General features: G+C 36.5%; 2 protein-coding genes across 6 annotated transcripts in view; both read left to right on the plus strand.

The window, feature by feature from the left end:
• Positions 1 to 22,580, plus strand: part of MRP (Multidrug-Resistance like Protein 1) — a 65,453-nt gene extending 42,873 nt beyond the window's left edge. For 4 of the 5 annotated variants that reach the window (XM_019052030.2, XM_019052028.2, XM_019052027.2 and 1 more), the window contains exons 22-31: positions 2,894 to 2,983; positions 3,462 to 3,552; positions 4,176 to 4,284; positions 5,284 to 5,410; positions 6,162 to 6,260; positions 6,772 to 6,921; positions 8,337 to 8,495; positions 9,342 to 9,508; positions 15,932 to 16,126; positions 17,088 to 22,580. In XM_019052030.2, the coding sequence (XP_018907575.2) occupies positions 2,894 to 2,983; positions 3,462 to 3,552; positions 4,176 to 4,284; positions 5,284 to 5,410; positions 6,162 to 6,260; positions 6,772 to 6,921; positions 8,337 to 8,495; positions 9,342 to 9,508; positions 15,932 to 16,126; positions 17,088 to 17,232 (1,332 nt within the window). In that variant the 3' untranslated portion in view covers positions 17,233 to 22,580. Of the gene's footprint in view, positions 1 to 436; positions 658 to 2,893; positions 2,984 to 3,461; positions 3,553 to 4,175; positions 4,285 to 5,283; positions 5,411 to 6,161; positions 6,261 to 6,771; positions 6,922 to 8,336; positions 8,496 to 9,341; positions 9,509 to 15,931; positions 16,127 to 17,087 lie in introns of all 5 variants that reach the window. The other variant, XM_019052031.2, reaches the window with a different exon arrangement.
• On the plus strand, positions 22,361 to 25,087 carry LOC109037394 (death-associated protein 1 homolog). Its single transcript, XM_019052025.2, has 3 exons — positions 22,361 to 22,580; positions 23,615 to 23,720; positions 24,834 to 25,087. Exons 1-3 carry the CDS (start codon positions 22,532 to 22,534, stop codon positions 24,991 to 24,993), a joined length of 315 nt encoding a protein of 104 aa, XP_018907570.2. The 5' UTR covers positions 22,361 to 22,531; the 3' UTR covers positions 24,994 to 25,087.
• Positions 25,088 to 27,329: the final 2,242 nt, after the last annotated feature.

Here is a 27,329-nt window from a genome sequence, read left to right on the forward strand (position 1 = left end):
AAGCCCCGCTTTAAATGCTTAACCCTTATGAAATCGCCTTTAGCTTTGAACAACTCATAGCTTTACTAATCTGATATTTAAACAAAATTGACACAATAAATTATAATGTGGTGAAACCAAACTAACTGGTTAATAAAAAGGAATAGAGATGAAGGCTTACTCCAAAATAAGTTTCCACGAAGGGTACCTACTTCGGCGTTTTCTTTTCCCTCTCTTCTCTCTTTGTGCGCCACAAAGTGGTCTCTAATACTGTTCAAAAACCCGATCATCATTTGAGAGGGTACTGAAGGGTAAATGGCAGACAGGACCCATTTTGGAAAAGCACAAAAACGCGATGTTAATCATTTAAACCTTTGCCAGGAACCTTATCAAAAATTCCAAATATGGAGATGTAGAGCTCCTTTGAATCAAAACGTTTTTTATTTTGGCTTTTCAGCGTTGAGTGCAGTTTTTGGAAACTATTTTCCAAGAATAGGTTGTCTCTTGGCAAGTCGTTCAATATTCTTTTTCTTTGTTGACGGTGTTATAAATGCACCTCTCTCTTTCATGGATGTAACCCCTTCAGGACGAATTTTAGTGCGCTTCTTAAAAGATCTCGATGTTATGGACTACTCTTTGCCTTTGATACTCCATGATATGGTTTACTGTCTCATCCAAGTATGTCTTTATTTTTCAATCTTTTGAAAATGGAGGTATTTGCATACAAATTCTTGCAAGCAACTTTTTTACGGAATGATGTCTATGTTCTCTGGAGTCAAGTCTGTCTGGGCGTCCTGCTGTTGGGAATCCATGCGTTGCCACCATCCAGGATCATTTTCAAAGATTTAATCTTTTCTGAGTGGTGCTAATGGCGCCTACGATTTAAGCATTCAGCAGGCATGATTTGAATTTAATGGAAATTTTAAATTATCAAGACCGTGTTGATTGCCGTTTGCTAGTTGCATTTTCCTCACGTTTCTTGCATGGAACTATTCAATAATTGTTTTCCGTACAATTTTGTCGTGAGATTTGAAAAAATATTACATAGTAAGTTCTATCACACATTGTATAACTGTCATGAGGGACGTCCAGCCACTACTAGGGTTCACAGATCAAAAAGCTGAAAATTGTCAGTATTATATGTAGACTGGCACACTGATTTTTGCAATGTCTGCACTACATGAACGACAATGGGTAGGAAAATTTTGTGTCAGCCTCGAAAAAACAGCCGCAGAAACTTTTTCAAATCTTTAAAAAGTTCTCAAAGGCTCAGTTGCTGGTTACTGTTCAAGTTGTTAGCGTTTTCATCGTTTAAAGAGGGCTAAACTAAGCACAAATTGCAAGGAGGTCCTAGTGCCCCTGAATTCATGATCACCAAATCTGCAATTAGTGCAGCTAGCATAATTGAATCCGTGGTCATTCTCAAAAAGACTTAAGCGCCAAAATTATGATACCAAAAAAACCCTTTTAAATCGACCTGTTCCAAATCTCATAGCTCCCATGTATGAAAGCATTTAATTAAGTAATCACATCATCACTTCATTTAAGATTTAGAACTGGTCAATTAATGCTGTTTTTACTATTCTCATTGCACTACCATTTTTGACGCTTGAGTCTTCTTGAGAATGACCGACTTCACAATGGAGTTTAATCATAGCATTGCCATCAATCAATTAACTCATCAGTTGGCTTGAAGTCCGTTTCTGCTCATTTCAACACTTGATGATAACTGACAAAGGCCTCCTTGCAATCTGCACTCATTTTAGTTCCCCTTTTAAAATGATTAAACCATCAACAACAGGATTCGTGAATCACAGTCTAATACTAGTTCTGAAAATTGAAAATGAAACATGAAAACAGTGATATGCAATTAGAGGTACCTGCCATGCTACTGAACCATCAATCATCTGTCCAAACTTGCATGTAAATGGCATCTGAAATTTCATTGATCTTCAATTATCGCATGACCTGTTTGAGCTATACTTCTCTATTTAACGTCCTCTGTCTTGCTTGAAGGTATTGAATGCCTGAAATTTTGATGAAATTTAGTGCATTTGTCTTGTAATTGCTTTTTTTGTATCTGTAGTGTTGCTTAGCTGTCACGAACAATTCCGTAGCATGATTTATCTCAATGTTTTATTTTTCATTCATGTAAAAACTAAGTTTTTTACAATTATGTCTTTCCCAAGTTTGAAAATTTCTGTGAAGAAAATCTCCTTTGAAAATAACTAAGCTTGTTTTTCAGTTTTTCTCAACCTGGTATGGCTTATCAAAATTGGCAATAGAATTTCAGAAAGTGTCACGTCTAGTATAACCTTAAAATAGAGTGTCCATATCTTTACTGTTGACTAGAAAGTTAATTATTTTTCATATCATTCTTGAGGGATCAGAGGCCAAGTGGTACGCTCTATTTGCTTTGTGACTTGAAGTGTATTGCAACATTGCTAAGCTACTTTAATTATTTTTCCCCTGATTATAAAACTAAAATAAAAAAAAATAAAATAAAATAAAAAACTTGATACTCCTTTCACTAATATCAAAATATGTATCATCATTATTATTAGTGAAATACTCATAGAGCAATATTAAGAAAAAAATTACTTCTGAGTGAGGTCCGAAAAAGAATAAAAAATGATTGGAATTGCATATTATGAAAGAAATTATAACGTCTCGCCAGCTTTTATTTCCTGAGTACCGTGATAATGGATAATTATGTCACTTTAGTAAAATTTTGTGACCTCTAGTTTGGTCAATCCAGTTTTTCAACATTAATGGAAAGCGAGGAAGATGATGTAAGTCATTAGAAATTGCATCATGGTGGATTTCATCTTCAAATCTATCATATGCAAACCATTTTCAAACCATCATAATGATGTGCATGTTCATTAGTTTTAATGTTAATTTTTTCTTCCAGGTCATAGCAACGCTCTTCGTGATCAGCTTTTCCACCCCATTGTTCATTGTTGTTATCTTACCAATCAGTGTTGTTTACTACCTCATCCAGGTAAATTGTCTAGCCATGTTTTTCACTTCCTTAGGGAAATTAATTTTGCAGCTGAAACTAGGTCCAATGAGGTCCAAACTCCATAGAGAGACTTTGCTTTAGTTTCGTAATTTGTCTGTGTAGTAATGATCGTAAGAAGAAAGAGTTGACTATTTTTGACAAGTGGGCCACCCTGATATAAGATGCACATAAAAAAATATTTTGTAAATGGGAATTTCCTGTGAAGCTCAATATTTTTGACAGCTTTAAACAAAAAAAAAAGTTAAGCCTTGTAATTGTGAAGGCTATGATCCAGGATGAATGCAAAACTAAGTCAGTAAACAATTAGCTCTTGTTTGAGAGTTCATGCCTGATCTTTTAATCATGTGTATCTTTTTTTTAAGTAACATCTGAGTAAATTTTTTTCATTATATTCACCAGAATTTAAAAATTTTATGATACATTTATAGTCTCCTCCAACATTTTATTCTGATTGCAGCGATTCTACGTGCCCACCTCCAGACAGTTGAAGAGATTAGAATCTGTATCAAGATCACCAATTTATTCGCATTTTGGTGAAAGTGTCACAGGTATGTATCCTTATTTTTTCCTCTTACTTTTTTCAGAGACTTCAGACTTTTTTTTTTTACTTTTTTCTTTTCTAGAGACTATTTATACCAGTGAATTAATATTTTTAAATCGATTAAAAAATTTACCCAGACACATCTCGAACAAGTATTTAGATGCATAATAAAGATTTCTCAACACATGTGTTACTGCTGAATACTTTCAATCTCTGATACCTTCTGATCTTTAATGTCACATTGCAGAGGAAAATAGATGATCTCCATTTCATCCTTTTCAATTGTTCTTCATTCCATCAAATAAGGCAAACAGTGTACTAAATAATATTGATACATATAATTCAATAACAAACAAATTCCATACAAATAATTCAAAATAGAAGTCCTCAGCAGATTAACATCCAACCGAAGTTGTATTAGTTTTATCCGTATCTCCTCCATAAATATGAATCATAATATTGTAGGTAAATGAAATAGGTTATAGTAGGTGAGGTCTTAGTTTATTTGGAATTGAATATATCTCTGTTTGCAATAAAGATTTACTGTCGCAGGTTTACAAATTGAGACAAACAATATTTATGCTAAGGATAGAGCTAACGCTAATGATAATCTCAATTCCTTTTTCACAGGTGCTGCAGTTATCCGTGCATTTGGTGTTCAAAACAGATTCATTGCTGAGTCAGAACAAAAAGTTGATTTTAATCAAGTGTGTTACTTTCCAAGTATCATTGCCAATAGGTAATCATTTTATATCCCATTCCGTTTGCCTCTTGAAGATCGCCAGAAGCATTTTTATTTGAATTAATGTAACCCCCTTTTTTTTTTTTTTTTTTTTTTTTTTTTTTTTAATTTAACTGTTTGTCTAAAGTAAAAGAGAAGATAACATGGATGTGATCTGCTTTTACTCATAAAGTGAGTGCTTAAAAACTCAAAAACTTGAAGTATTATCTGTAATTTAGATGAAGGGCTATTGCACCACTATCAATGTCACTCATTTGCTTTGAATTACAAGTACCAAACATGATAGAATTGGCTGTGTGTCCTCAATCCTCTCTACCTATTGTCTAATTAATGTCCACTTTTTCAATTTTTTTTTCACCAAAAAGCACTGATGAAAACTGTAAAAGTCTTCAAATTGCAGAATGAATTAGTAGCTATTAATGAAGGCTAATTTTTTCACTGATAGATCACAGAAAACTGTATCTACTCATTTTGAGTCTTCTTTACTCTTGAGCTGCAGTAATTTGAAGAAAAAGCTATTGAATTCGGATATCTTTGCATGCATGCTACAAGGAAAAGGGGTATAGACATAGCAATGACTCGGCTCTGATTGGTTGGTCTGACTTTTATGTCTCAGATCTGAAAACGTTTGAAAAATTGGTGAAAAAATCCCAAAGTTATCATTGTCATGCAGAATGGGTCGGTTGCGCTGATCACAGAATCAAGTTTTAATGCTTGATTCTTGTAAATTAGCAAAAAATAATAAGATTTGTCCAAACGGCAACTCTTTACATTCTATATTATCACATATAACATGATGTGTGCCAACACACAGTTCTAGATGCTCTCTGTCTTATTGTGTCACACTCTAATAGTGAAGAAAACAGACCAGAATAAGTGGGTTTTAGCTCGGTTGGAGATTTGGAACGTGCAGAAATCTCTCCTGCAAAATACTCAAAGTTAAATAGGGTCATAAGGTTTACACAATCTGATTCAACTCTGTTTGATCCTTTCAAGATGGTTGGCTGTTCGACTGGAAAGTATTGGCAATCTAATCATCTTGTCTGCTGCAATTTTTGCGGTTTTGGGAAGAGATACTTTGAGTGCTGGTCTAGTAGGTCTATCTATCAGTTATGCTCTTCAGGTAAATGAATCCACTCTCTCTATCCTGGTGAATAATTCACTCAATTTTTTCCATGTCCTCTAAAGACTTTAAGTCACTTGACATTGCTTTGAGACATCTCTTTGAGATAAGCTATCGCGGAGCTTCAGCAATGCTTTATCACTTTTAATTAGTTAAAATGAATAAAAAATTACACACACGCACCTCAATAAGGAAGGAAATCATTGTGTTTTCAAGTAGAAAAATATTTTAAAAAGCTAGGTAACGTGTGCAATAAGGTTGATTTTTATCAATCCTTTTTTTCTTTTCTCTCTCAGTTCTGTGCACAATAGCCATAATTTATTTCATTCTGTTCTAAAGATGACGGAAAAATGTTTTTTCTTGATTTTGAATGATTTTAACCAGTGAGGCATCAATCGTTCAGCCATCAAGTTTTCAGTTTTTTGGAAGGTATGATTTTCCTCTTGAAGTTGGAATTCCTGGTAAAAAAAAGCCTTCTTCTCTGGTTTTGGCTGATCAATCTAGTTTCGATTGTTCATCATCTGCAGGATGAAATTTAACTGATTTTTGCTATCACAAGGATGAAGAAAAATTTGTTTTTCATTTCATTCCATTATTCATGCCCGTATTGAAAGGTATAAAAAATTGAAAAGCTCCCATGAGAGACATAGAAAATTTCCTTGTTGAATATTTTTTCTCCCCTCGATTAGAGGACTAGCCCTACAACCCAACACCACAATCGGCCACTAACTTTGATGCGTGTTCGTTACAGATGACTCAAACCTTGACCTGGCTAGTCAGAATGACATCTGATGTAGAGACTAACATCGTTGCAGTTGAGAGAATTAAAGAATATGGAGAAACTAAACAGGTATGTCTTAACTGTGTCTGGGCGTGCCCTCTAAAGGGTGTCAACGGTAACAGTAGTCGGTGAATTTACCGGTAAGGCACCCTCTTTGACCTAGGCAGCCGGCATACTTCTCATTATGCCATCTAAATAGAACTGAGAAGAATTGAAGTGGTATGGGTACCTGTGACAGATTTTTTACTGTCCTCAAGAATTGTTTCATCACCACACCATAGAGATTGGGTCATTTCCTAATGATAATCTGAAGATATTAAAATATTGCTGAAAGGAAATCGGTGAATTTTTTCTGTACAAATCTTATTTCACGTTTTAAGAATTTGTCTACTTTTTTTTCATAAAACTATCAGCTGCTGTCTATTTCATTGTATATTTTTCATGAGTATGGTTACTTTTTGCTGCTCCTCGATCATCCTTTAGTCATCGTATTTTTCACATTTATTCAATGCTTAAATTTTTTTTTTTTTTAAATATAATTGGCAATAATTAATATTTTATGATTTTTTCCCCTCATCAGGAAGCAGCTTGGAATATACCAGAAAAAGCTCCACCATCTACCTGGCCAGAGAAGGGGCAAGTTGTTTTTAAAGACTTCAAAGTTCGTTACAGAGAAGGTCTGGAGCTTGTTCTGAAAGGGATTAATTTTACTGTGGAAGGAGGCGAGAAGGTGAGTTTTTTAAGCTGTTTGCTAAGATGTAAATAGGTCTTTCAAAAGAAGATTAATATCTTAGTGATCCTTGTGGTTATTACTTCACCACTAAGAAGCAAAAATGCCAAGTATTCAAAAATGTAAGAATGTTGTTGAAATAAGCAGTGGCGTCGGCGTTTGACTATATCGTAGGCGTTTCTGTGTAGGAGTGTTAACTATAGGGGGGGGGGGTGGTCGGAAAGTCACTTCCCATCCTTAAAGGGGGTTTGGGGGGGCCTCCACCGGAAACTTTTTAAAAAAATGAAGCCGCAAGTACACGATTTTAACCATTTCTAGTGAAATTGTGCTGGTTAAAATTGTCATTGTAATTTTGTTTTTTTTACCGTTCGTTTTCCTGTAATTTATTTTGTTAATTGTAATGTATTTTCGCAACCGCACTGCGAGATAGGTGGGGGAGCAGGGAGACTGCGAAACTGGGAGATGCAGGCCCCTGGCAGGCGCGGGGGGGAAGCGGAGGGCGAATCGCGGTTATAGAGAAATTCGGGCGGTTCGCAAACACCCTGCGGACCCATTGCTATAGGAAAACAGCTGAACTGATGAGCGGCTCTCCCTCTTGGTTCTTTTCCCTTCTTTTCTCTCTGCTGTGACGAGCGCGGTCCGCACTCGTCTCCGAACCCAATGCTCACGCTCCGCTCTGCGCCCGCGCGCGGTTGCCTTTCCTCTCCTGTGTACCCTTTGCCCCTTCATCATTGCACCTGGCTCTGCCCAAGTTCTCTCTCTCACCGTACGGGATCATCCAAGGTTGGGTAGCCGGTGCGGGACGACAAGTCACAGGATTTTCTCTCTTCCGCCGCGCCACATTGCTGCTGTCGGAGCCAGGCGCCCGATACTTATTTGCGATCTACTATTCCGGATTCTTATTGCTTTCCCACTATGTCTTAGCCATAATTTATTAATTGTTTCAAAATATTTTAGGGTGTTCGGCGAACACTGCGAACCTATGGACGCCACGCCACTGGAAATAAGAAACATATTACGCCATTTAGAATCTATTTAGTGGTAACTTTCACTAAAATCACTCAATGCTAATCCCTTCATGCTACTGGCACGCGGTAGGGAACTCAAGACCAAAGTGACACTCATAACAACAGCACTGCAAGGAAAGGGGCAAGAAATCATTGATTAGGCTCTAGTTTAAACAAGCATTTATTTCTACCTTCTCAATAGAAGACTTTTCAGACTCTTTGGAGTTTTCTTATTGCAAGCTTTAAAACTGAATGTTTATTTTTGTCATTGTAGTTCATAGTAATGGGCAAATCCTAGACACATGCTGGAATAAACACCTTAGTGATCACACCATAAACACTATGATGATCTTTTGATGGTAATTAAGCAGAGCTTTTCTCAAAAGTAATTTCTAATTTTGTTTTTAGGTAGGAATTGTCGGTAGAACTGGAGCTGGCAAGTCATCATTAACTCTCAGCTTGTTCCGTATTATAGAATCGGCCGGAGGAGCTATTTACATTGATGATGTAGATATTTCTACAATAGGTCTGCATGACCTAAGATCCAGACTTACAATTATTCCACAGGTAAAAAGACAAATGGTCATATTTATTCTTCATACTGTGTGTTTTGTGGTAGCATAATTTAGAATGCTCAAGAAAAATCCGTACCATATGTGAATCTTACAGTAATTGCTACGCTTTTTCAATTCATCATGTTGCTATATATTTAGCATTGTGTGATTGTTTAGTACCTTGAGTAGAATTGTGGAAGCTCAATAAAAATCCAACTGTTGCCTGATTCTTGAATTTTATGATTATCGGCCAGACAAGAAAAGACTGAGGAGGAATAGAGTTATGTGTTTGGTTGGCTTTGTCAGTCATCCTCTTTGTGGTGGCTATGGTGGGTGTATTAGAAACGAAAGTCTCCTTTTGAGTTGCTAATAATACTTGGTTGTCAAATCCACCTGATATAGGGACAACAAAGAGGACGACTGATTAAGCCAACCAATCATATAACTTTATTACCTCTCAGTCTTGTCTTGTGTCTGTTGACAAACTCAAAATCGCGACAGTCAGGCAGCTGCTTGGAGTAGCATCTGAACTATCATTATTGCAGCAATGTTTTTGCATCCTCTTGGGTGTGTTCTCACAGAGGACTAGATAGATTAGTCTGGTGGTAAAAGCAAAGAAAGGGCTACTAATTCTGAGAAAAATTAAGAATACTCACCCTTAGTTAGTGCTGATTACATGTTATTGCTGTGCTGACAGAAATGTGTGATTCCATTTTTATAAGAGCCTCAGAAACCATGGATCAGCATGACTTATCTTGAAGTGAAAATTCAGGTCTCCCTTATTGTTTGTAGAAATTATACAAGTTGAAAGTTTTCAATTTTCATAATATTTTTATCCTCTGAACATTTGTCTTTTCAGGATCCCATCCTATTTTCGGGGACCCTGAGGATTAACCTAGATCCTGTAGGTTTATATTCTGATGAAGATGTCTGGCGAGCATTAGAACTGTCTCATTTAAAGAATTTTGTCAAATCTTTACCCGCTGGTTTACAGCAAGAGGTTTCGGAAGGAGGTGAAAATTTAAGGTAAGCCGATTTACCAAGCCAGTCAATTTCATGTGAAATGGTGATTTTCTCAAAGAATTGTTCACTGAGTGTATTTAGCCCTGGTCATAATAATTTTGTAATATACCAAGGCACTTAAAACGTTTCATAATCATGTAAAAATCACCATGTTAATTGAACGGTGTCAAGAGAAAACTGCTAATGTCCATTTTTCCAGAGCTACTTTGGGTTGATAATACTTTTCATAGTAGAATAGAACCATGGAAGTGATGTGAAGACTCATTATGGAGATATCTTAATCCCAGAATGAGTCCTGACACCAGTTTCATGAGTGTATCGATTTTTTAAAAGTATTCTTTACACAAACAGACTCAAAGATAAGAATAATGGACTTTAGCGGTTTTCACACAACACAATTCATATGAAAGCCTCTTTTATCTTTTCCAAAAGCTTTACAGAGCCTCATTTTGCAGACCTTTGTAAGACCAATTTATGTGCAACAAATGAAATGAAAAAGTTTTGCCCGACAAAGAGAATTGCCATTTTTAGTCGTGCGGCGAAGCCGTATAGACTCTAGGTTTCGCCGGAGGCTAAAAAGTGTCCACACTTTTAGGCTAAGTCCAAGAGGAGAATTTTCGAGGAACCAAGTAACATATGAAGTATTGATATCGGTGCATTTTGGCCCAATGGAGATGTTACATGTGCGAGGAATTTCCAATTTGACTGTTGATTCTTGTATAAAAGTTCGCGAGGAACACGATGGTGCCACTGGTTTTCTCTGAAATCATCTCCCAAGCTCAAAAAAAGCTCTCAAGTTGAGGCCAAAATGGAGGGGATATCCCACCCTACCCTGAGAGTCCACGTCTACATGAAGACAAACTCTCCATGCAAAGATAGGGAGCAAATACATTAGCAGGGTTGCCGTGTTTTCAGTTTTGGAGTCCCCAGATAAATTGGTAGCCCTGTCAATGTATTAGCTCCCTATCTTTGCATGGAGAGTTGGTCTTGATCTAGACTTGGACTCTCAGGGTAGGGTGGGATATTCCCTCCATTTTGGCCTCAACTTGAGTGCTTCTTTTTTGAGCTTGGGAGATGATTTCAGAGAAAACCAGTGACACCATCGTGTTTCTCGTGACCTTTTACACAAGATTCAACAGTCAAATCGCAAATTCCTCACACATGCAACATCTTTATTATGCCAAATGGAATTTCTGATCATTTAGCCATGGTTTGGTAGCGTTTAGCAATCAACTGTGACCATAATGTAAAGAACCCACACAGGTGCCTTTCGGCGGAATGTCGCCCTATGGCATTCTTTATCATCAAGTCACTGTTGAACATTTACTGTTAAGTAGCGTTTAGCAACCAAGTATAGCCAAAATTTCCAGAACTCATACCTCAGATGTTCAAAGAGTGTTAACATGTGTCGCCAAATGGAATTTCTGATCATTTAGCCATGGTTTGGTAGCTTTTAGCAATCAACTGTGACCATAATGTAAAGAACCCACACAGGTGCCTTTCGGCGGAATGTCGCCCTATGGCATTCTTTATCATCAAGTCACTGTTGAACATTTACTGTTAAGTAGCGTTTAGCAACCAAGTATAGCCAAAATTTCCAGAACTCATACCTCAGATGTTCAAAGAGTGTTAACATGTGTCGCCAAATGGAATTTCTGATCATTTAGCCATGGTTTGGTAGCTTTTAGCAATCAACTGTGACCATAATGTAAAGAACCCACACAGGTGCCTTTCGGCGGAATGTCGCCCTATGGCATTCTTTATCATCAAGTCACTGTTGAACATTTACTGTTAAGTAGCGTTTAGCAACCAAGTATAGCCAAAATTTCCAGAACTCATACCTCAGATGTTCAAAGAGTGTTAACATGTGTCGCCAAATGGAATTTCTGATCATTTAGCCATGGTTTGGTAGCTTTTAGCAATCAACTGTGACCATAATGTAAAGAACCCACACAGGTGCCTTTCGGCGGAATGTCGCCCTATGGCATTCTTTATCATCGAGTCACAGTTTAATAGCGTAAATAAGCAACCAATGGTGGCCAAAATGTCAAGACTCCAAACTGGTGCTTTTTGGCTGAATTTCGCCCAATAGGATCTTTGATGATTTATCAGTAATGGTTGATGTTTATGTTGATTAATTATTACTGTCTGAAAGTGAATCCTGTGGGAGAATATTATAGGGTTGGTTCAAACAAGTTTTAGAATTTTTTTCCTTAGCGCTAATGGACCCTAAGGGACAACTTCAATTCATCGAACTAAAAGTTTTCAATGTTCATAACCATTTTTTAACTGTCAGAACTCACTAGACCACATTATATTCATGATGAATTTAAAGAATATCGCTGTCAAAAGTTGAGTTCTCCTCTCCTTCAATTTAGCACTTTTTGTCATTACCCTAAAGACCATACGGAAAGTGCTAAATCTACGGAAAACTCAACTTTTCACAGCGATATTCTTCAAATTTATCATGAATATAATGTGGTCTAGTGAGTTCTGACATTTAAAAATGGGTATGAACATTTAAGGCTTTATTTTCCTTGAATTTAAGTGGTTTTTCAGGGTCTACCGTAAGAAAAAAAGTCTAAAACATGTTAAAAGTTACTTGAACCTACCCTATAATGTTGAGCTATGACTTCAACTTTCATGAACCCTTACTTGTGCCTTTCAGCTTGATTTCGCTGAATGGAATTATTTATGATTGAAGTCGTGTTTGAGTTTACTATGCTGATAAAATATCATTGGAAAATTTAGGTTTCACCATCATAGTCTTCTAAAAATAACCATCAGCATTACTGCACCAACCAAAATCTAGCCCAAAAAAAAAAATAATTCGGCTGAAAAAGTGGGAGAAGTTGGGATGTGCAGTCTCAAAATAAAAATACCTAGCTGTGATTGGACATAGCTTTGCTTTCATTGAGACTTTCAAATTTTATGAATAAAAAACAGTAAGCGTTTAGCAAAAACAGTTAGTTTTGTCCTTACCCGTAGACCATACAAAAAGAGCTAAATTGAAGGAGAACTTAGCTTTTGACAGCGATGCTCTTCAAATTTTTCATATACCTATACAAAGTGTTCTAGTGAGTATGGATGGTAAAAAATGGTCAGGAACATTTAAAGCTTTATTTTCCATGAATGTAAGTTGTCGTTCAGGATAGATTCTGACGACTAGATCCTTACTAGAGTAAGGAAAGAAAGTCTAAAATTGTTAAAAGTCACAGAAAAACGCGAAAAAAGAAAAAAGTCGGAAAAGGAAGTCAAATTTACATAACAATTAAATTAACATAAAAACTTCGTAAAAAGTATTGGAAATTACGAACAAATGTATTTACGTAAAAACTATTAAAAAGAAAGTTAATTTTAATTAAGAAAAATAATCTTGGTAAATCAATTTCTCACGTAAATTTGACTCAAAATTCATTTAAAAAACAGGGCCGGATTTACCCACTTGCCGCCCATGGCTACTTGCTGCCTATGGGCTACCTGTATTTTGCCGCCCCCTTCTCATTCGTTTCAAAACATCAATAAAAAACAACTTAATCGGCCCGAAACAGTAACAGAGAAACAACTTAAAACGGGACTAAGGCCGCAAATAATAGAAAGAAACACATAAAATATAATAAGAAACCCGGGACGTTTCGCAGGGATCACACCCGCATTTTCAACCGGCAAAACAAGAAAAATTAAAAGAAAGGACACTATGCCCCTCACTACTAGCAAAAGTTCGCACGGAACTTTGCGTGAAAGTTAAGTTCCGTGAACCTATCTACATATGTGTGAACAAGGCCTTCCATTTGTAAGAAATGAAGGTAAAAATTATGCAAGAACAAACATAAATGTGGTTAAATAATTTTAACTTCCGCCGGCGCGCCGCGCTGACCGCACTGTGTTTGGCGCAATGCGTGAAGTATTCCTACAGTCTTGTAGGCGCTATGCGTTTCACGCCGACCGCCGCACAGTGGATTGAGTCAATTAGAGGGGTCGGACATGAAATTTTTGACAAAAACTGCAAATGTTGATGTTTATTTCGTCACATTTTAAAGTTCAAGGGGTGATACTGGAAGAAAATATCACGAGAAAACCAGTGGAACAGCTTGCAGAACATTAGATTCTTGTATAAACGGAGTTATGAGCGTTTTAAGTTCCCAAATTTTTTCCGACCTCTCTCATTGACTCGATTCACCGTGCGCCGCGCTGAGGGCTTCTCCTTTTTATCTCAAGTCCTCATCATCACTGCTGCACCGCTCCATGCCAAATTGCATGTTTAGTTTCTCTCTTAACTCGACTAATTAAAGGTGCTGTCTCTTGTGTCACCGAAAGACGCTTTCTCGTTTGTAATTTTTTTTTTTCTGAATCCGATTTTTTTTAAACCTACATTTTAAAAAAATGCAAAATTTGCCGCCCCCTGCGTTAAGAAATGAGAGATGCTGTACTTTATTACCCAATGCATCTGACGAGTTTTTCAATTCAAAAAGGAACGTATGACACTCCACAAATAAATCACGTTTGAAGCGCAAACCGGAAAAAACACGATTTGTCAAAAGTATTCATTAAGTATTGCACTTTCCACAGAAGCATATTGCACAAAAATGTCACTGTAACGACTTCCGGATATGGTTGCGACCAACTTAAGGCTCAAAATTTTGATTTGTTCGCTCCCTAAAAAAAATGGTCCATCTCTGTAACTGAGCTCACCAAAACTGACACCCAGGGTCACAGGCTGGCAGTGGTCCCGAGAGGACATTTTTCAGGGTTGAAATCCTTCCTCTTATTTAATTGTTTTTTAAATAAACTTATGCTAGGACACTATCCCTGAATAACAAACAGACCAATTTGGCTACAATGCTCCGAGCCCTGCACGTGTGAACTTGAGTCATTCGTTTTTACGACTTTTCCGAGGGTCGGTGGCCGCTAGCCTAGCGGAGCCGCTGTGAGGCCCGCTCGGCCGCGATTGCAGCCTTGGGCCCCTCTTTGAGACCCGCTCGAATGAGGCTCAATTTGGGTTCGGGCTTCGGGTGCGATTATTCTATCGTTTGACGACTGGCCGCTACGCGGCCCAACCCCTCGAAGACGCTCCGCGCCACCAGAATATCGATTTTTTAGACCAAAAACTCGTATCGATATTTCAACGTTAATATATCGTCCGTATCGATACATTTATCTCTAGAAATATCAAATCGATTTTTCTTTCTTTCTTCTGCTGAGTTGTGTATTTTACACCTCGGAAAATCGGAAATTATGGTCAATTTTTCATAGTTCGAATTTCGGATTTCGCTGGCCAAGTTGTACAGACCTACGTCACAGGGTAAACAAACCACAAGATGCAAATACCTCCTTTTTTTCTCTATGTAGGTATAGGACTTTTCGCGTGGCTGCTCGACGGTTTGTTAATCTGTGGAGGTTAAGCTACATTCACGCGTCGCAAGCAACCTGGCGCGTCTGCTTCTTGCTACTGCGAGCGCGCCTTCATTTCCTCCCGCACGCAACAAGGACAACCGCGATGATAAAGAATTCCATTCGGCGAAATCGAGCCGAGAGCAGGCACCACGAGTATATACATTATGGGTTATTTTAGTGATGGGTGGGATTTTTTTTAAAATTCCTAGGAATCCTAGGTATAGTATTTACTGTAGTAAACAATTATCATTTATTCCATCACTTCTTCGGATTATTTATTTTTAATCAATCTATATTCATGTGAAGTGTAGCTCTTCTGCATTTTTCTTTCCCTGGAACCTAAATGTATATTATGAGTTTGAATCCATCAGAAACTAAGTCAGTCAAAATCAAATTTAACTACATACGAAGTGAAAACGATTTGTATTTCGCAAATCAAAGTGATAGTTAAAGCAAATGTGTGTCAGAAATGTTCCCAAATTACTAGGTAAGGCTTTTATCAGCTCATCATCTGATCCAATAATTTTAATTGTGGCATTTCATTCGGCATGTTGCCGCACGACTTCTATGATACTCAAAGTCTCACATATATAATTTGAAAGGGGGGGTCTGGGGGGGCGGCGCCCCCTCAGCAGGTAGCTTTTGCTATTTGTTTTTACTTGTTCATGAAAGTTTTGGTTAATAAATGGCATTTTAGTGGAACTTATTTAGTGATGATACAAAGCATCAGCATCCTCAAGCTGTTGAAGTTGCGAACTGTCGACTCAGATAATAGAGAAATTTCTCACAGAATCAATGCAACCTCAAAAATTATATTGTAGTCTGAGGAAGGTCGAACTTATGTTCAAAATGTGATGTATGAGTCAGCTTGACCCTGCATCAAAAAAAAAAATAAAATCAGACTTCTACTGATCTAGCATTTCATGAACGGTTTTTGAAAAGTATGATGGTCAGCTTGACAATTGATAGCGTAAATAAAAAGGAATTCAAACTGAAGAAAACTAGTAATTTTTCTCCTTATTTGATTTTTAGTGTGGGCCAGAGGCAACTCATTTGTCTTGCTCGAGCCTTGCTCCGCAAAACTAAGATTCTGATCCTGGACGAGGCAACTGCTGCTGTAGACTTAGAAACTGATGATTTGATTCAAGCAACTATTCGGTCCGAGTTCAAAGAATGCACTGTTCTCACAATAGCCCATAGACTCAATACTATCCTGGACTCAGATCGGTAAGTACTATCGAGGCCTGCTGTTCTATCTCATGTCCACAATTCTCAAACGTATTGTGACCCTAGTTTTCTACATTTTTCCAGAAACAGTAGGAAAATCTAAAAAAAAATTTAAAATAAAATTCGCACTTCCCTTAAAATTTCCTCACATTTATATTGTAATCCGTCAGTATCTCTAAAAAGTCAGCCACTTGCTCAGGTCGTGAAGATAAAGTTTTTTGTGATAAATTGCTACTAAAACCTTCTCTCTCAAGGGTGTAACTTATCTCCAGACCATGAGGTAGGTTCTTGACTCTTACTATATTATCTGTAAGCAGATGGTTGACAGGTCACTGCTGAATTCCTGATTTTTTTTTTTTTTTTTTTTTTTAACACTTCAAAAACCACATGAGGGGTAATCCTCAGCCCTTCAGTCTTTAGTTGAAGCCTCAACTTCTTCTCGATCATGTGAACATGATCATGTGGCCGCTTGTATGAAAAGTAGGAAGGCTATGAAAATTAGGAGGGCCAGCACTCATTTGCGTCAAATTTCCATGTTTATTGAAATCCTGGTGAAATTTATGTTTTGTCGGACTTGCGGAGTAAAATATTTGCATCTTTTTTTAGTATCGCAAGGAAATCCTTGTGTTTTTTGCTAAATTGTGGCTATCTGTGAACAAAGGCAAAAAATGGCTACTGTTGAAAATTTTAGGGAAAGAAGGGTTTTTAAAATGGGATGGCTGGTTCAAAAAATGAGAAGGCTAAAAACTCTCTGCACCCCCCAGCTACGAGTAATCTAAGTCTAGTGACCTTGAGCACATAAGCAGCCACAATTCAGGCTTCTCTAGTAATTCAGACCTGGCTAGTACCCTCAACTAGCCACTCATCCTTATTTTGTAATGTTGTGGAGCACTTATAAAATATTTGTTTTCTTCTGTCTTTCTAACAATTAACCATACAATGATTATTTTTCTGCTTCTAGGGTGCTTGTTCTGGACAAAGGCACGATAGTAGAGTATGATGCACCAACTAAACTACTAAAGAATCGTAGCTCTGTGTTCTATTCAATGGCAAAAGATGCTGGCCTGATATCAGAGGTTCCGTCCATACATCCCGTTGAACAATAATTTGTGCGCTAAGCATTTACTTGTCCTAATCTTGTTCTGGTTTCTCTATTTCTAGATTAATTTGTACTTACTGGCAACTCCTCAAGATATCCTGTCTCTAGAGATCTCTGAGATCCTGTCTCTAATGTGTGGATGTTTGCTTTATTTGTTTAGTGTTCAAGAAAGTATACATTTTTATTTCATCATGTCATGAAGAGTGTTACATCCGCAGGAAGGCACTGCTAATGCTGAATGCTCTTCTTACAATTGACTTGAGGGCTTTACAGACCTCAATCTTTAATATGAATCGGTGTTATTTACAATTATCTTTGATTATTACCTTGACTTTAGAAAAAAAAAATCAGTGCAATATGTTCCTTACTGAGAATTTTATGAATTGCTTAGGCAAGATTTTCCCATGTTCGTCACTTACGCATGATAACATTTCAATTTATTTATATATTTGTAAGGATGTTCAACCAATCTTGTCTAGAATTATTATATTTGGCAAAGTTTTTCTGAGTTGCCTCAAAACAGCATCAAATGAAATGTAAAATTCACCGTGATCATTGTTTAATGATCAATGATTAGATTTTTTGATGATTGCTTTTTATTGCATACCAAGTGAATGAATTTTGAACCACTATTTTTAATTTAAATGGAAGAAGAGTTTTCTCAGAATTCTGCAAATCCACAATTTGGATTCCAGCATTCAATTTAAGGAATTCTTGGTACATTTTATGCTCTCCATCTCTTTTTTTTTTTTATTACCTCATCATCTATCCGAATAATATATTAAGCCCTTTTTTTATTTTTATGTCATCACAGTTTGAAGTTTGAAATAATTTTTGCACATAATCCTTGCATCATTAAATGGGAAAAAGAAAACCTACCAAGCAAATTCAGAAGAATATGCGAAAATTTCACCCTATTAATGTGTAATTAGCCTTAAGGAGTCATTGGGTGGATTGAAGAGAAACTTCTTTTTTGCCTTCATCCTAATAGCAAAATGCAAGCATCAAATGTAATAAAACTGACAAGTATGAAGTTTTAGCCCTCTACGTCACCCCTAACATAGAGTCCTAGACACTTCAATGGATGGAAATTAAAATAAATTTTCATTTTTTTAAAAATTTAAGCACGTCAGTCCGCAAGGAAGCCAACGTTCCTTTGCAAAAAATTTCAACCGTTTGGACAAGCAGAGAAATGAGTGAGTTCCAATTGACAATTTTCGGGGCTTAAAATAGCTCTTTTGTCAGTATGTGGAGGAAATTCTGATTGCATTCAAATTTTGGCCGTATGGCAGGCAATCCTGTATGACATCACTAAGTTAACTAACAAAGGGCAAAAATTTCATCAGCTGTGATGTATCTTAAAGCATTTAACCACAGATCACGATCTAAAACGGTGCAAAACTATTATATTGTTGCTGTCACAAGCGCATCAAGGTGCTACTTGAGGTGCAGCGACAACAGGACCATGACAACACCACTGCAGTAATTTTGTGCAATTTTAATTCTTGATTTGTGGCTTAACAGTTCTTGATATGTCAAATGCACACAATGTTCAACCTTGCTGTAACAACTTGTTGATTTCATGAGGGATAGAGTTTAATATCGCCGAAATTTGTACATCCTCAAAAGTCCCTTAATGGAGTGACTAAAAAGGTTGTTTGTAGCCCCAAAAATTTTCATTTTGGGCTTGCTCCTTTCTTTGCATTGAAGACGTTTGAAATTTTTGTTCTAAGAGTCATTGCCCATTAAATTCCTTGCAGATTGACTTTTCATTTTTTCAAAAAATGCATATTTTTATTTTCGTTCCTTATAGTGCCCGGGAGTGTATGTCAGGGGTGGTATGAAGGGCTGAAACTTTTTTACATGTGTGAATTTTATCACCATCGACACTTGTTTTTTTGTTGTTTTTTTTTGCATTCATGGTGGAAACATAAAAAAAGTCTTTAACCTGTCCCAAGGAGTCACTGTACTTGCCGATTCCAAAATCTTTTAACCGATCAATTATTACCTTAGTTATTTTATTGGATTGTTTCACTTAGTTATTTTACCTTGGTCCCTACTTTTACTTATACATTTTTATAAAATTTCACCGAAGTGCCACAATTTTTTTCAATTTGATCTTCTTAAGTTAGTGTTGCATCACAATCAAGTCAAGTAGTCCTCAAAAAGTTTGAGCTTAAAAGCTGCAGCTAAATGAGGAAGCTAAAATGCTCAAATCTACCTGATGAAATCCTTCGTAGATTTTTAATTGAGGATTATTATTTGTTTACATTTTTGTAATTTTTGTAATTGATTATTTGTTAACAATTTTTCTAATTTTTAGATCAAATATTATCACATCACCTTGTTTTCAATTTTATGGTACTCTTGCTCAAACGTGGTGCCTGCGTTTTGTATTGTTACATTCTTAAATTAGCTTAAAAGCATCCCTTTAGGAGGAATTGGGTGATGAAAAAACGTCTACCGGAAACTTGAATTGTACCGAGTTAAAAAGCTTCTTGTAAAACATAGGAAGAAGAAAAATGCCAAGGCTTTCAGTGAAAGTGCTGAATTATTCATTATCAATCATTCATCATTTTAGATGGTAAATGTTTATTTAAAGCCGCCACAATTTTTGAGTGAGAGTGCCTATGTTGCGTACTGAAATTGTGTGTATCCATATTTACAGAAGGTTCAAAGTGTTCCCTCTCTCTCTATTCTGTAAATCTTGATGCCCATGTTAAAGGATTGAATTGTGATATGTCTCTGTGAACACACGAGTCACCTAAAATGCCTGTAACAACTCTTTTTAACTCTATCTTTACCCCTAATTTTCATCAGGTATTACCTAGTTTATCTTCGGTTGCACTTTCCTAAACTTACCTGCCAGCATGAATTTTTTTAGTTATGCTAGTGGAGTTTTTGTCAATTTTAATTTTACATTAGTTCCTCATTTTAACACCATGTCCATGTGACCAACATTAGAGGATGTTTTGTTAAACTAAGTACATACATATTCAGTCCTGTGAAGTGATTAGTTTTCAGAATATACTCTCTCACATTACCGCAGCCCAGTCAGGTGCTTTTGCAAGTTATTCCTGAATCATTGTGAAGTATGCCATTAGTATTGTAAGAAAGAAAATTTTATCGGTAAGTTTTTTAAATTAAAATTTACCTGTTACCTCTCCTGAATGAGGATTCTTCGTTGTTCCCTAGTTTTAGATTTATTGTAAAAATTGTGAGATTGCTCTTTTTACTGCAAGTAAAATAATTTCTTTATCATTCTCACAGTTGTTCGTTTTTTTTATCCATGTTGCAATTAGTAGCAAAATTATTTCAGTAGCCAGTCATAATTTTATCAATATGGGAAAGAGGAGAAGCCTATGTATTTCGCCACTCCGCACCGTAACCCTTCTTATTCATTCGTTTTGTGCAGTTCCCAACCAAAGCATTCCAGAAATATTTACAATATCATAAATTATCTTTCAATCTCTCTCTCCCCTTCTCTTTCGTCGTTATTCTTTCTGCCAATCCAGTTTTTCCCTCCCTCTCTCCCATAGTAGTATTATTTTTTTTACATTCAAAGACAGTAATGAAAAAAAAAAAAAAAAAAAAAAAAAAAAAAAAATTGTACGGAGAATGGAAGTATTCTCTGTAAAACGGGCGATCTAACAGAATAAATAAAATAATTTGTTGAATGTCAAAAAAATCTCCCTTGTAAAAAATTGAAACAATCGTAAAAAACAATTCATCCTTTTTTAAGACTGACAACATTTAATTAAATTTATTTACCTGAAGTTGAGTTAAACAAGAAAATTTCTAGGTTAGCCCATTTATTTCTTCCTCTTTTTTCTAATGACTTAAGTACCTTTCAAAGGTTGGAGATAAATCATTTATTCTATAGTATTTATTTCCTTGTTCTCTCTCCTTCATTTGATTGACAAGATTGTCTAAGAAATTTGGTGCTCCTAAAAGCATGATGGGCCCTATCTTAGTTAACTTTTTTTTGTAAGGAAACTCCACCTGAAGATGTACCTAACATCGTGGATAAAGAATGACAGTATTTGGCAGTCTGGAAAGTCAGGAAATTCCGTGAGTAGTGCCTTGGCTCACAATCAGCAACTTCACCCAGCACCTTCCGGCGATAGAGTGTGAACAAACATCCTTTAGTGCCTTTTTTTAACATTTGAATCTCCAGAAGTAAGAAGTTTGGCAGCTGTAGGAACGGACTCAGGAGATGTAAAGAGCAACGGATATGGATTTCTGGAGGGGGTCGGCTGGAATTTCTAGGAGAGATCGGGTCCGCAATGAAAGAGTGCGTCAGATCATGGGAGTCGAAAATGACATCGTATTCGACGTCATGTCCAGACAGCTTGTCTGATATGGTCATGTCAATAGAATGACGGACGAAAGACTGCCGAAGAAGATGCTTGATTGGATTCCTCCTGGGAGGAGACGAAGGGGACGACCAGTGAAAGGGTGGCGACAGGGGGTCTTAGAAGAAATGAGGACGTGCCAACTTCCTGAAGGGCTTTGGAAGGATAGAGGACTTCGGCGGCCAGGTGTCGTAGAGCGCCAAAGAGCGCTATAAAAGCGGCTTTATTCGACGGTGTAAGTCGGCAATCACATAACTCGTTTGCAGTGTCTGAAAATCTCCGCCTCTATTAAATTATTTTAAAGGAGAACAAATTGACATCATTCCTTGAAGTTTATGTAGAATTTTCTTCGCAAAATAAAGTATGACGGGAAGTCTGCGACGTCGCAAACCGAGTTATGTGATTGCCGACCTACACCGTCAATATACATATCTCTAGGAGTAGAGGTTTTGTCAACAGTTCTGCGGAAGTCAGCTTAGTAAAAAACCAAAAAAATTGAAGTGGAAAATGATTGAAACAGGTCCGAGAATTCGGAAATAGAGTCGAGGAAAAGTAAAATAGTCAATGAATTGGAAAATAAAGAAATTATGGAAACCCTGGAATGGCTAAAGAGACGTTTTAATGGAAATGAGGGGTCCCAGCAATCAGTCGCTGATATGAGCCCCTTCAACCGTTCATATCGCGGAAAGAGCGACGATTTGAATCTCCCGCGCCTAGCGCGGTTTTCAGTTGCATCATAGTTCAAAGTACAGCCGCTATCGCGCTGCGGTAGGGGAACATAACAACACGAACGTCGCTGCATGGTCACTACATCTTTTGTTTGAATGCTGACGCAGGATTTTTCACAATTTTCTTCTGCTGCCACCTTGGCAATCTTCAGTGAAATTTCAGTTCTCAAAGATATATTTAATCGTCCCTTAAAAAATCATCCATTCCGCGTGTTATCAAAACATGTCGACTAGCGAGGAGAAAGAATGCAAAGCTGGGCACCCACCTGCACGTAAGCATATACTTTAGCCATAAGTAAACACTTCTTATCACCTAGATTCTCGCAGTTTTCGTTAAGTCAAAAAGATTGACTTTTTGACCCATCTGATCCGATGCTTATTATAAGTCTCGTCAATTTTTGAAAGCTTCCCCCTTCTCTGAAAAATTGTCACCAACTTTTGTGAAGGATGTCATCCTTCTTAGAAGATCCTCATTTTGAAGTATATCTGTCTTAGCAATCAGATTCATGAATCCACTTTGATACTACGATTGACTTTTATAGACAGTGTGGAAAATCAACCTAGATATTAAAGGCTCCTCTTTCTTGTAATGATTCATGTACGTAAATGCTCACATTTTCCAGCCTGACAAAATTGACAAATCAGTAAAAGTGCGAATCCACAGAAATGAAGGCCAACTAGTTTATGGTAGGTATGTCGAAATGGTGAGCTCAGCTCCAAATATGATTTCAATGCACACACTTGGATGCCAAAAACTTAGGCCTTTTTCACATATTCCTGTTCCAATGATTTTTCCTCCTTTTAACTTAATGCCAACAGTAGGGAAGACAGAATTGCAAATCAAAACTACATAATGGTGGCATTATTTCCATCAGAACTTATCAAATTTTAAAGTAAGTTTTTAGCATTTGTTAATGGAGTATCTACACCCCCTTTAGTACAAGCATCCTCTGAAAAAATTCAAACTGCATTAATGTATTCAAAAATAAATTTTGATCATCAATCGTGATCGATTCGTTTCTGAGAATTTAATGTACATAACTGCACAGATTGCCAACTAAGGTTTAGGTTTTTGGGTCTTACATTTCATGAAAGCAGTAACTTTAGAATCTTGTAGATGAGCGGGAAATTAATTTTCCAAGTTGATGTTAAAATTGACCATTCCATACTATTTCTCTTGTGTTGCCGAAAGCTCACAAGTGGTTGTTAATCAAACTTCATTCATTACATGAGAGTCCTAAGTTTGAATCGTTTTTCTATTTTTTAACTTCTTCTGTTAATTTTATTTTTTGACATTATTTTGCAGAAAAAGCAGGAGCCATGAGGATTACTCAACACAAGGGGTCCAGCCACCACAAAGAAGGAGAAGTCCCGGATATTGATAAGAATAGCGTGTTTAAAGTTTCGATCAGGTGAATGATTGTCTCAAGTACTGAGTTTCTCCAAAATGTTTCTTACAATGAGTGACATTATTTGGGGAGTCCATAGACTTTTATCCACTTTTTTTTTGAACCTCATATTCTAGGAAGCAAAAGTGTTTTTCGATTGATTTTTTTAACAAGCTGAAAGGGAATTTAACTTTCTTTGAGAAATATTTTTCTTGAAATATTCTTCAAAAATCAACAGCTCATAAAAAAAAATGAGGAAAATTCCACTGGTCTATAGATATTTTGCCACGACTTTTTTTAAATCATGCACTCTCAGCGGCAAAAATTTTTTCAATGTATTTTCTATTACAAGCTGACCGAAAATTGTACAGCCTTTGATGAAAGCCGATCTCTAAACATTTTCTTTGGAGTTAACCACCTTAGTGAACAAGACAAAGGATGACTGATTCCAAGACTTTTGCAACTGCCTTTTTTCGAATCCTTATTTTGAGTCCAAAAAATTTTGTTTTAAATTGGTTGTGTGTAGAAAACTAAAGTATAAATTTCACATAATCTGATGAAGGTCTCAAACATCTCTTCAAGAATTAAGGGTTTGAAAGATATATCAGAAAAAAGACCTCTGGTTTATGAATTTTTTGCTGCTGCCTTTTTCAAATCCTCTATTTTCAGCCATGGAAAGTCGTTTGGATGCACACTTTGTAACCTCTAATATGAAATTTTGCATTTCTTATGTAAAGTCTCAGAATGTTCCCTCTTGAATCAACCACCTACAAAGTATTTGAGAAAAATGAATTTGCTCCAACCCAAAGCCAGCCTGGATAATCACCCCAATCACTCTCCCTCCTGCTGCATGTCGTATCATGGTGCGTCTGAGAAAAGGGTAACTATGCGCAAGCGTGGTGAGAAATGGGAATGCACAGTTTGTAAGATTTAATGTCCTTAGTTGTATTTCATCAGTTGTTTTTTTCATTCTCTCAAGTGAAGGTGTCGAATCCCATATCAAAATCTTGACCACCTCTAGGACTTGTAACTGCAGTCTGAAGTGCAACATAGTCTTTTTCTTATCTCACCAAACTTGAGCCTTTATTGTAGCATTCCGTAGCAATACTAACTTTTTTGTTTGTTTTTTCTTCGTAGTCCACCCAAATCATCAACTGTTGTTTCTGGAGTGCCAATCCAGAAAGTTTCTGACCAGCCTGTCGAGGCAATCCAGTCATACCATGAAAAACAGTTACCTACACGTGATGCTCACTCCGCCCATGCACCGAAACCGGTCATTCACCAACCTAGGAAGTAGGCTAAGCTATCTTTTACCCTTCCATTGTCATTACTTACAATGCATTTAATATTTTTATCCATGTTAAAATCTATATTATATTTTTTTATTTGAACCGTGCAAATTTGTTTTTTTGAGCAACTAGTGAAGAGTCACCTAGTGTGAATATGCTCTGAATCCATTCTGGAAACTGTTCTAAATTACAAAGTATTTTCAGTCTTTGGTGTAAACAAAAGATTTATTGATATGATTGAAAATAGGTATCTAAAAAATCAAAAGAAATTTTGATGTGGATGCTATTTTTTATTTGGACACTACTGATGCCTCAGGTAAATGCAGTCAACCAAACAATCTGCCCTAGAAAGTCCAGGAAAGGAAATAATGATATCAAGACTTTTCAAGAGCTTTTGAATTCCTTACCTACTACTCAGTTAATTTTCTCAAAACCCTAGTAAAACTGGAGGCTACCATTCCTGGTACCACCATTATTATTTATGTATGGTGATTTAGTTGCCAGTAAATGAATATCAGTTGTGCCAATATAAATTTTTATTTACTCACTGATGGTTTATGAGCCTTGGAAGTTGATCAAAAATTGCTAGTTATTGCTCAGCGTGAATATTGATATGGTTAAGCAAACAACATTACAATTTGAATCTTGGGTCTGTTTTCCATAATACCTATAAATGTAAAAACTCAAGTTATCCTTTCACATAGTGGGGTCCCTTGAAGATTATTTTTCCTTCGCGTAAATGTAAGTTAGAGCTCACGTTCCTGATGACAACCGCTTATTCTTCTAGTTGAATAACATATGCCCACATCATTTGCAAGAAGAATCTTATTCCACAAAATGGGAATTAATGCGTTATGTAACACTTATGAAATAAAAATATGGATCGCAAAAGTTAGTGCTCACAACATCAGTGTACGTCTATAAACAGAAAGCACATGCATAATGCACTCAGTCTGTACCTACATTTTTTGGCTACATTTGTACTGATTATTCATCTTGCTTAGTTTGATATCACTTTGTTCTAATTGGCTCCCACTATCAACATCATGAATGGATGTTATGATCTCAATTTTGATAATTCCAGACTTTGTTTTGCATTTTTTTTAAAGGTTTCAAATAAAAAACACAAAATTAACCAGAAAAAAAACAAAAAAACCTCTTTTTTTTTTAAATTTAAACCCTAGCCAAGAATATTTCAAAAGAAGAAGGTGCATAATATTTTTACTGCGAAATGTTGCCATCAATCAAATTAAATCAAATCAGAAGAAATCCTGAATAATGGCTGAAATCTATCCTACAAGAAGGGAAAGTCATTATTGCTTGTATAAATGCTAGCTACATATAATGATGCTCCGTTAGTATGCGGTATCAGACCTCAGTATGTGACCTAGGACACTCTCAGAAAAGCTCTCAGAAATGTAGACTTTAATGGTTGAAGTAAGTTTTTTGTACCCTGCTCCTTTCTAAACTGAAAGCTTTGAAGAAAAAAAAAAATACACTGCCAAGAAAGGAATGTCTCGTAATATTTGAAGAGAAGTCTGTATAATAGGCAGAGAATTTGTAGATAATCTTAAGATTCTATGACTTTTTAGCCTTAAAAATAATACATGCAACTCGCATGAAAATTGCACAATCCTCAATGTGCCTTCATGAAGACTTCAATGCAACAGCTTTGTTCCTTGATTATTATAATGACCTTTACTAATAGGAAAGAGGTTCCTATAGCTTAAAAGAGATTTTGTGACCATCAGGAATCCTTTCAGATTGGATCTGTAAGCCCCTCTAAATTATTCCTTGTGAAACATGCCATTTATAGGTGATTATAGATCTTAAGTAAAAAAATGAATTGAACCTCTCTTGAACTCTATACTCTAATATGGATGTCACAGTAAAGACCTAGAAGCAAATCTTCAAATTAAAGTACCACATAGAGAAAAAAAAGGAGGTGTTTGCATTTCGGGCATCTTGGAATTTTTTTTGATGATGTCGGTACTGCGACGTTTATCATCGATTTTCTTGGAAATGGTGTAATTTATGGTAATAAGTCATTCTATAAAAAGTGCTCGAAATTATATCATGAGTTGATTTAAGTAAAAAAATCTGACATTATGGTCCGTTTTTCATATTTCGAAGTCCGGATTTCAAAGAACGCAAGAAATGTTGAGGGCAACTGAAATGGATTTTTGGCGGCGATCTGCCGGCATTTCGAGACGGGACCGTGTCCGTAATGAGAGAATTCGCCAGGTGATGAAGGTTGAGAAAGATATTGTGCACGACGTCATGTCCAGGCAGTTATGCTGGTATGGACATGTGCAAAGAATGTCGGAGGAGAGGTTGCCCGAAC

Source organism: Bemisia tabaci, chromosome 5 (genome assembly GCF_918797505.1).
Source record: "Bemisia tabaci chromosome 5, PGI_BMITA_v3".
In the NCBI taxonomy this organism is placed as follows: Eukaryota; Metazoa; Arthropoda; class Insecta; order Hemiptera; family Aleyrodidae; genus Bemisia; species Bemisia tabaci.